This window comes from Mustela nigripes, chromosome 2, assembly GCF_022355385.1.
Source record: "Mustela nigripes isolate SB6536 chromosome 2, MUSNIG.SB6536, whole genome shotgun sequence".
NCBI lineage: Eukaryota > Metazoa > Chordata > Mammalia > Carnivora > Mustelidae > Mustela > Mustela nigripes.
The window spans coordinates 66617475-66627911 of record NC_081558.1 but is presented as its reverse complement, the minus strand read 5'-3'; the positions used below and the strand labels follow the sequence as shown (position 1 = coordinate 66627911).

The window sequence follows — 10437 nt, the reverse complement described above, 5'->3', positions numbered from 1 at the left end:
TTCATTCTTCCTGCTGTTATTTTACAGGTCCTAGAGAAGGTGAAAATGCAGACTTCTGCAATTATGCTCATAGCAAAAGTCTTAATGAAGTAATTTTTCACCCAAAGAACACCCACTGATTTCTGGAACTAGGAGGCAATTCAATCAATCTTTGAACTCTGTCACACGAAGTTTTATTAGAAACATAGTGGGGATTTTAGAGAGAGGACCGCTGAACTTTGTGTAGTGAAATAGAAACTTGAATTGCCAGTGTAGAGGACTTAATTAAGAGATTAGGAAATTCACTCACTCACTAGAAAATAATTGAGCAACTGCTTTGTGCTAGGCATTTTGCTAGGCAGTTAGGTGCTGGCTACTGTTGGAGTTAGTCTAATTCATGATTAGAATATTATTTCCCCTGAATCTCTGTCTCTTGGGGTAAATTCAACCTTATCTACTTTACAGTGAACCTGAACTGAGTTTCAGTATATGAAACCCCTTGGTGGATTTCTGCTTTTCTGAAAGGGGAATTTGGAGTCATTATAAGCTTTTAAGGAGTAAAGTACTGTGACCACAAAAATGGGTAGAGCTTGTGTCTGGTTCATGTGAGCCCAGCAAGTCGCTGACCGCCGGTACAGAATATAGGATGTCAGGTGACTAGAGCACAACCTAAGGTAGAGGTGGTCCATGACCATAACAGGAGTGAAGAGGGAGATGCCCCTGGTGGTAAGGCAGGCCAGTTATGGGAGCCAAGGTGCAGCTGACAAACAGAAGCATAGGCAACAAGAGTCGATGGACAGGGGCAATGAATGAAGGACATCCCCAGTGCAGGGGCTTTCCCCACACCCGAAGGTCAATTTCCCCTTATATTAGGGGCTCACTCGCCCCTATGTGATCCCCAAGTCCTGGTTTTAAACAGGGGTTCCTGAAAACAGCCTCTGAGACTCTGAGATTAGCGTACAGTGGATTTAATGATGAGTCATCTTGGGAACAGCCCCTACGACGGCGTGAAGGAAGCAAGACCGGACACCAGGAGAAGTTGCCCTGGCGTGTCGCTGCAGCAGACACCCCAGCTAATTGTAAGGGGAGCTCGAATTGGAATGGCCTGTCAGAGTTGTTCCAAATTAAGGCAAGAGGGCAAGTGTTTATTTTGCTGCTGTCCCTCACCTCCCCAACATGTTCTCTTTTAACTGCCCAAACCACTCCCCACCCCTGATCACACAGTATGCTCTTAACACCACAAGCCTTTCCACCAGCCTCCACTGTCCTTCCTCTGTGCCGTTCATCAAAATCATGATCCTTTTAAAAGCTAATTGTATGATGAAATTGGAAATTGAATCCATTTCTCCTTCCTCGAATGTCCCAAAACATTGTGTTTGTTACTCTGTTGTAACTCTCCTGCTTGCCTTAGAGTTGATCTTGTTTGTGTTTTCCCCGTATCAGAGTATAAATTCCACTCGCTTTCTCCTTTATCCTGTTAGTCTCTCCATAACCAGGCATCCTGCTTAGCACAAAACAGACATTCAATCAATTGGAACTAATTGCATCCAATGCTCCAAGCTGTGAAGAGAGTTTCTCAAGGAAAATCTCCCCAACAGTCTGAAGACCGTTTGCCACACTCTGTATCTTTTCTTCTCACAGAAAGAAGATGGCATGTATTTATTCAGTAGAATTTGAGTGCCTGCTATGGGACAGATACTGAAAGGGCTATTGCCTCGCATTCTTGTTGAGGTAAACTTCAAAGGCTTTCAAACTGCACATTTAAAAATGTGCAATTCAGGGGCGCCTGGGTGGCTCAGTGGGTTAAGCCACTGCCTTTGGCTCAGGTCATGATCTCGGGGTCCTGGGATCGAGTCCTGCATGGGGCTCTCTGCTCAGCAGGGGGCCTGCTTCCCTTCCTCTCTCTCTCTGCCTGCCTCTCTGCCTGCTTGTGATCTCTCTCTGTCAAATAAATAAATAAAATCTTTAAAAAAAAAATTAAAATGTGCAATTCAGCGGCATCTAGAACATTCCCAGTGTTGTGCAACCACTACGACTGCTGTTTTTAAATGGCACCCAGTCTGTGTTCCCCAGAAGCTGGGCACATTGTCACAAAGAAGAGATGGGTCCAGTGTCTGAGAACGGAGAGTTAAACTCACCTTTGTGTACTACCTTTGTTTAGAAATCACGCTGCCCTTTTGTTTGTTTCTGGTGCCGAATGAGAAGAAACACTCTGTGTTTCTTGTGTCTGTGTTCCGAGAGTATCATGCTGGAGTGCCCCTGGAAATTCCAAATTCCCCATCTGGAGGGAATCTGCCCCAGCTCTGGGACAAGGGAAGGCCTGAGGAACTTGAGATGATGGGTGATTCCCGCCCAGGAGGAGGGATGACAGCGGGCAGACAGCACCCCACCCTGTTTACCACTGTGTGTGCGGAGGGACAAAGCAACAGTGAAACCCCCTGGGCTGGTCTGTCTTTCAGGCCCTAAAGTTTCCCTCTCACTGTGATTAAATAAATACCCTTACAAGCTCTACCAAGAAACAATCATCTTTTCTTCCATCACCCTGGAATATATTCTGCTCTATAGATGAGGGGAAACTGAGGCTAGAAGTGATGTGTTCAGGCTCACTCGGGAGTGCGGGCTGGGCTGGTGTGCCAGGTGGAAGGAGGTTTTCTAGGGAAACCGCCCAAGACCCCGGCCCAGCCCTCCCTGCCATGTACACCAGCCTTCTGGTCACTGCTGCACAGGGCACCACCTCCCCACCCCACGTGGCTGCCTGGGACAGGTAACCCTCTGGTTCCTCCCACTGGCCAGCCCAGTGCACCAGGTCCACATCAGCTCGCATCTGCAACCCTGTCAGGAAACCCAGCACAGGGTGCCTGGGTGGCTCAGTCTGTTAAGCATCTGCCTTGGGCTCTGGTTGTGATCCTGGGTCCTGAGATCAAGCTCCATGACCAGCTCCCTTCTCAGCGGGGAGTCTGCTTCTCCTTCTCCCTCTGCTCATGCTCTCTCTTTCTCTCTCTCTCTCTCTCAAATAAAATTAAAACAAAACAAAGGAAACTGAATACAAACAGATCAGGAAAAAAACTCTCTGGGACTATATACAAGTCTGTTTATTTGTGTCCATAAAGGCAACATCCACTTAACCTTTTAAAATCACTTCTCTGAAAACCAACTTTCTGGAAATGCAACCTTCATAAGCATAGAGCATGTGATAATGTGTAAACTTACAGAAGCATTTGAAACAGATAACTCAGCTAATAGTTCACAAGACAGAAAAAAAAAGTTTGCAAGACAGGTTTTTTTGGGGGGAGGGATTACAGGTCTTTCCCGACTTGATTAAAGTCTTTACTTTATTCTGATTAAGGCTGTAAGAACAAAGATTTATTTTAATGGTGCCAAACAATTAATTACATGATTAAAATGACTGGCTGAAATTTTGAGTCATCCCACAGTTAAAAAAGGTGGCCAATGTTTTAAAAGAGAGGATGACATTTTCACAACTTCATAATTTTTTGTTGGTCCTGTTTATGCCACATCAGTGGTAACCATTAGTTGATTATTCTTGCCTTCCCGGATAGGAGGCACTTCTAACTTACTGAGGAAGCATTGTCATACTTTATCAGCCCTGGTTATTTTGAATTTTGAAGGCTCTGTTTGTACACAAGTAAGAGACCCTACATAAATATATCCGCACATGTATATTATTTGTGAAATTTGAATATTCGTCTGTTGTAATTGAAAAAAACGTGCTCACAACCATATGAAAGTGTGTTTGAATTTCCACAAATGTGTTTGGATTTTTTTTAATGCCTTGTATTTCACGTTTGGAAATCAGACCATGCTAATGCCTTCACATCCTTACACTTGTCATCGGCATCCAAAGTGTGGCTTCCATTAACAAGTCAACCTTCAAAATAAAAGACTCAAGGTCCAGATTCATTACTTCTTTGTTCCTGTGTGCACCTGGCTTCCGGGAATATACCATGCTTCGGATATATTATTAGAAAAACTCTAGGAGAGCATGTCAAAGTTGTCTATATTGTTCCACAAAAGCTAGAAGCTCATGAAAGGAGCAGGCAGCAAGGAGCAGCGATTGATTCCACAGTTCCTCTGGAGAACACCATCTGTTCAGGTAGAAGGAAATGAACAGTCCTTCCCTTACAGTATTATGTAGAGCCTCACTGAAAAGCTGCTTAGAATTCTCCTTCAGTTTACTCATGCCACAGGCAGGCAAGCCTGGGAGAGGAGGGCTGCCGCAGCTGCAGCCCCACTGAATTCTTGCTTCGATGAACTCACATGTGGCAAGAGGAAAAGCTGACTGTGGGGTGAGGAGCCCACGCTCTGCTGTGGATGTAAGTTTTCTTCCTGCCACTTGCTCAGGAACTCTTACTATAATACAGTTTCAAACTCTTAACTCTGGGAAGCTCAACTCCCTCTTTTGCCTCTTTGTTTTTCACAGGGCATCATGGAGATCGTGATCCCCGGTGGACTGCGTGTAGGAGGAGCTGGGAGTGTCAGGGGCGTAGAGCTGGAGGAGCCTACAGTATTGGCAGCGCATGAACGGCCCCCTGCAGGTTCTGAAGAGCTGTACTATGTACTTGCGGAATTTCTCCCCGAGGAAAAAGTAGATGACTGGATTAAGGCAGCAGTGAACGAAAGCCAGGGTCTCTGTGGCCTGAATGGCATAGTCCAGGTGCCTTTCAAAGGTGCAGTCCTGAAGGACCCCCAGCTCCACCAGTGTCTCCAGGAAGAGCACCACATTGTAAGGTGTCCAGAACCCCAGGAAGAGGGCCACCACAGCAAAGACCATCCTCACCGCCTTGCTCTTCTTCTCGTTTTTGCAGTGCTGCAGTGTCCTGATGATCATGGAGTAGCAGAACAACATGGTGCCCAAGGGAACCACCAATCCGAGAATGTTGATCTCCAGGGAGCTCAGCACCTTCCACCTTGTGGAGTTGAGAGAGTACTTGGTCTTGCAGTAGGTGTGGTTGCGCTCGGTATAACACGTGCTGAATAGAAGGCCTGGAAGGGAGGCCAGTACAGCCACAGACCACGTGGCCAAGCTGGTGATGACCCCATAAGTCAAGGTCCTCGCTCTCAGGGAGAACACCGCATGCACAATCGCCAGGTATCTGTCAATGCTCATGAGCATGATGAAGAAGATGCCGCTGTAAAAACCCACCAAGTACATCCAGGAAATGATCTTGCAGAGACCGAGTCCAAAAACCCACTGGTCTGCAGCATAGTAGCCCCAGAAAGGGAGGGAGAGCACGAAGAGCAGGTCCGAGATGGCAAGGTTGAGCAGGTACACGTCAGTCATGGACTTAAGCCTCTTGTATTTGAACAGGACTAGCACCACCACAGAATTTCCAAGGAGACCAAACAGAAAGACCAAGTAGTAGAGAGGGGGCAGGAAGAGCTCCCCAAATGCTTTGATGCCTTCTTTGGTGCAAGGCTTGGGGATGTTTTCGTAGAGATAGTAATTACTATAGATGCTTTCATCCAGGGTGGTGTCTGCTATATCTGTGGGGTTCATTTTCAAATCTGCCAGCTCCTCAACCAGGTCTGAGCCCCACCAGAAGCTAAGAAGGGGAAGCGCAAACAAGATTTCTGTAAGAACAAAACCAAATCAGAATGGCGCTGTATACAGAGCATAGCTGCTTAATATTTTGCCCCAGACCATTGCACAGCCTTCCCAACCTTCCCAAGTGGAACAGCGCCGTCCCACAGGGCAGTGCGGCCAAATGGGAAAACCCTTTCCTTGGGAGTTAGCAGATTCCATGGTCCAGCTCTGCCCCTTTCCTACCCTTCTGAGGGAGCTTCCGTTCTCTCATTTGTAAGTGGGGACAGTAAAACCTCCTTCTCAAGGAGGCGTTTTCAAGGATGCATTTCTAATCAGTAGTCTGGGGTTACTGAATCATTTGTAGGTCAGTTGAGATTCCCAATAGTCCTACACCCAGAGCCGCCTTTGTGACATAAAAACAAAAAACAAACAAAAAGATAAAAATCTATGCATGTTCCCCCTCAGATTATAATTCCCCAAATTTAGTAACTGCTTAGATAATCATTAGGCTACAAGATTGGTCACCTGACTTTATATTAAAATTCTAATTCCTCCTGCAAGCTTGACATAGATTTCAAAGCACATTCCCTGGTATTATTCATTTAATCCTACTCCATGCTCCTGTCCCCTGCCACCCTCCCAACAAAAGTCGGGCACTCTAAGCCAAGCAACCTTAGGGAAACATGGTGTAGATGACTCATAAAAGGTTCAGAGAAGTTAAATGAGGCCACACAGCTATATGCAAACCTTTCTCTTGGGGCCTGAGTCCTAGTGATGTGCTGGTAAACCAGTTCTGGGGAGGTAGGGAACTCTGATTTATGGTGTTTGCGTGTTTCTATAGTACAAATACTTCCACCATGGCAAAATTGCAGCTACCAACCACCTCACAGAATTCCTGAATCTTGGGGCACTTGGGTGGCTCACTTGGTTAAGCGTCTGCCTTCGGCTCAGGTCATGATCCCAGCGTCCTGGGATTGAGTCCCACATCGGGCTCCTTGCTCGGCAGGGAGCCTGCTTCTCCCTCTGCCTGCCACTCTGTCTGCCTGTGCTCACTCTCTCGCTCTCGCTCTCGCTCTCGCTCTCTCTCTCTGACAAATAAATAAATAAAATCTTAAAAAAAAAAACTCCTGAATCTTAGCAGTCTTGAGTTGGCGCAAGTTGTCTCTGGCACACACAGCCAAGTCCCACATCCATTCTAGAACATCACATAAATGGGAACACGCCTGGCCTTCCAGCCCTGGTGGCCCGCTGCTTCTGGGCCAGTCCAGTGCTAATGCAGCAGATGTGGTTTCTTTCCCTTCTGAAGACTGCAGTATTCAGATAATTTCACAGTACTCAGATGGTCACTTGAGAGAACTTTCTGGTCTTTTCATCAAAACTGCATGCAAAAATCAGTCTTGTCCCCGGAATCCCATCCCCGCCGGAATGAGCCTGACAGACGTCCAAACAGCACATCACAGCCAGAAATGAAATCCCTTTATCTCCCCAACCACCCTCATTTGCGATCTAAATTGGCAAGTAAAGAGATTAAAACCTTCTTAAAGTTATACACCTGTTCACGTGTGAATCAGAGTAATTCAGGGATGAAGGGCTTTCTGACTCAAGGCTACCTCCTCCTTCTTCTTTCTTAACGGCAGCTTGTGTTCCTTATTACAACAGTGTCCGGTAATTCATGTCGACCCCCTACTTCCAGCCTCACCACCACATGTCCCAACACTCAAACTACAAACTACATTTGGTTTCTCAAGAAAGAGATTTGGGTTTCCTCCTGCAAACAGATCCTGAAGACCGGGGGCATCGCAGGGTCCCTGGAAACAATGTTGTACAATGAATATCGATTCTAGTTAGATAAAGAACAATCCTAATCTCTCTCCACCATTTTCCGGTGAAAGTTTAACAGACGAAGCTGAGGAATTAGGAAATTATAGGGAGAACAAAAAAAGTAAACGCAGCTGCTAAGTGCTGGGAATCAGCCTTATTTTCTTTCTTGACCTGGGAGACTTGACAGAGGCAAAATGCAGAAAAATGTGTATATTTGACCAAAATTTTCTGTATATCCTAAGCGTGTGGACTGGGGCCAGATGTGCACAGCGAGAGAGACCTGCATCTATGAACGCCCATCAGACGAGGGCTTGGAGGATGTGAGTAGAAATAGGTCGTGTGTGAGCTCCAAGATAAGATAAGCCAGCTAGTAGCCGCAGACACCTGAGTGTTGGAACTGGGTAGCTGGCCAGCTTACAGCACTCCCAAAGTCCACACACCTGTCTAGTGTCTGGAGAGCATGTGTGGCCTGTGGCCCGAGGCCCTAGGAATGGCCCCCTCCCCACTTACCTTGCTTTCCTGACAGCAGTTCAGAGGCAGGTCTGTGAGCCAGTGCCAGGCTTGCTCGAGAAGTAGAGTGTTAAGAAAGACAGGTGCCTTTGAAGGGCGCGTGGCTTCCTGTGAGCACCAGCTTTATCCCTCACCCAACTATGCTGAGTTCAAGTGGGGTTTTTTTTTGATAGAAGCAGCAGAAAACGAGTGACTAAGATTCACTCATTTCCCAAAACTGAAAGCTAGGAAGGTTTGCTCTCTGCTAGATTAAAGAGGAAAATAAAGTAAGTTTTCTTTTAAAAGAGAAATTTCTTGATTTTTAAACATTGATTTTTTGGTTTTTTAATGTAAAAAATTGCCTTTGGCCGGCTCCCTGCAGTAGAAATGATCTATATATTCTGGATCAGCAGGCTGTTTGTTATTTGCTGGTGGCAGGCAACCATAATGGGCTATATCCTCCAATGAGTGGGAATCTGAGGAGGTTGGAGGAGGAGGCCAGACACAGGCAGGAGAAAGGGTAACCAGAGGAGAGAAACACGTATGCTAGTATGTGTGTCCGGGAGGGGCTGGGAGGGCTGTAGTCAACCACATTCAATAACTGGGTGTAACATGGCATCCGACAACCTAGCTTTAAGCCCCCTTTGCAACAGGAGGACCCCTGCCCACAGCCCTCTACTTAGAAATCATGGCACTTCCACTGACAGTGGTCGTGGCCGAGTCCCCCTGAGTTTGCATGGCAGTCACAGCAGTCCCAAATCTTCTGTCCATCATCTCCTCAGCTTCTGCCAGCTTCCAGATGTTTTCCCTCTACTGTCTTCAGTTCGGCTTCGAAGAGCCACAAATGTCATTTTTCCTAAGGAGTTTGCCTGAAAAGGGACCAGAGCCAGAGCATGTTTGTCACCCTTTGTTCATTATTACCTCTCCCAAAGAGTCTTTTTAGGTTTTTTTTTTACTTATCTCACTTCCCCATGAAACTTTTTTTTAAATTTTATTTATTTGACAGAGAGAGAGACAGCGAGAGAGGGAACACAAACAGGTGTAGAGGGAGAGGGAGAAGCAGGCCCCTCGCCGAGCAGGGAGCCTGATGCAGGGCTCGACCCCAGGACCCTGGGATCACGACCTGAGCTGAAGGCAGATGCTTAACAACCGAGTCACCGAGGCATCTCCTCCCCATGAAATTTTAATACTGTTTATGATGCAGTATGCATATATCAGTGCTTTATACATAAAAAGAGAAGGGTTTTTTTTTCACCTCCCCAAACCAGTTTTTGACTCCTTGAGGGCAATCTGCCTTTACTATAAATGCATGAGTTAGAATGTTGTGTCCCAAGGCGTTCTTTGACCCCAGGGCACTTGGGTGATATCTGGAGACATTTTCTTTGGGGACAGGAGGAGCTGCTGCTGGCTTCTAACAGGAAGAGGCCAGGAATGCTGCTAAAATCCTACAAGGCAGAGGACAGCCCTCTATGACAAAGAGTGCTTAGAATGTCAACAGAGCTGAGAGACCTGAGCTAGGGCAGCCATCCCAGCGTGTAGCTGGAGAACCAGATTCACAGACACCCTGAGAAAAAGAAATGAAGATCTGTGATCAGATCAGTACGGGGAACTCTGGGCTTGGGTTCAGGTTAAACACCGCTCTGTACTGCAGCACCCCCTGGGGCTTTCCAGTGCCAATATCACTGTGACCTCTGGAAGCAGATATAGAATAAAAAAGCCCCTAACATATTTGACCAGTGAATCTACGCCCATTATACAGGGTAATTTATAGAATAAACGTATTTTTAGGTTCTGCCACCATCTTTCTCTTAATGGGGTGGCCAGCTGGTTTGGCGAAGGCAGTCTTTAAGAGATGCAAAGATGCAGATCCTCGTGAAGACCCTGATGGGCAAGACCATCGTCCTTGAGGCCAAGCCCCATGACTTCATCGAGAATGTCAAAGCCAAAATCCAAGACAAGGAGGGCAGCAGCAAGCAAATGATTTTGGCAAGCAAATGGCTGGAGGATGGCCATACTCTCTCAAACTGAAATATCCAGAAAGAGGCTTCTCTGCTCTTGGGGCTTTGCCTGCAGGGTGGCCTCATCAAACCTCCCCTCTGTAAGCTGGCCCAGAAACACAACTGTGACAAGATGGTTGGCCCCAGTGCTCCCTGCACCCCCACTCTGTCACCTGCCATAAGAAGTGTGGCCACACCAACAACCTGTGCCCCAAGAAGAGGGTCAAATAAGGCCCCTTACCCCACAGGGTGGCCTCCTGCCCCAGCCCAAAGCCCCAGGGCTTCAAGAAAGTTTTCTTTTCATTGACTGAAGCAGTAAATAAATAAATGAATCCCCCTATTTTTAAAGTTTTGTATTTATTCATTTGACAGAGAGAGAGATCACAAGTAGGCAGAGGCAGGTAGAGAGAGGGGGGAAGCAGGCTCTCTGAGCACGATGAGGGCCTTGATCCAAGGACCCTGAGACCATGATCTGAGCCAAAGGCAGAGGCTTAACTTAGCCACCCAGGCACCCTAAATCCCCCTATTTTTTAAAAACGCAGAGCCTGGGGAAGCTTCTGTCATGGAATCCCAGGTCTTGAGGGACAAATGAGAGAGCTGGGGGGG

General features: G+C 46.8%; 1 protein-coding gene and 1 pseudogene across 2 annotated transcripts; one reads left to right on the top strand and one right to left on the bottom strand.

The window, feature by feature from the left end:
* Window positions 1-3053: 3053 nt before the first annotated feature.
* Window positions 3054-7972, bottom strand: CCR4 (C-C motif chemokine receptor 4). Of its 2 annotated transcripts, none has more exons than XM_059387947.1 (2): window positions 7856-7972; window positions 3054-5571 (listed from the first exon to the last, which is right to left on the bottom strand). In XM_059387947.1, exon 2 carries the CDS (start codon window positions 5495-5497, stop codon window positions 4415-4417), a length of 1083 nt encoding a protein of 360 aa, XP_059243930.1. In that variant the 5' UTR covers window positions 5498-5571; window positions 7856-7972; the 3' UTR covers window positions 3054-4414. The 2 variants fall into 2 exon arrangements, with proteins under 2 accessions (XP_059243930.1, XP_059243931.1); XM_059387948.1 differs by having other exon boundaries at window positions 3054-5543.
* A 1722-nt stretch (window positions 7973-9694) lies between these two features.
* Window positions 9695-10062, top strand: LOC132009929 (ubiquitin-ribosomal protein eL40 fusion protein-like; annotated as a pseudogene).
* Window positions 10063-10437: the final 375 nt, after the last annotated feature.

Bases quoted from the DNA above. Each gene is read 5' to 3' on its own strand.
- CCR4 (XM_059387947.1), bottom strand. From the start codon at position 5,497: ATGAACCCCACAGATATAGCAGACACCACCCTGGATGAAAGCATCTAT.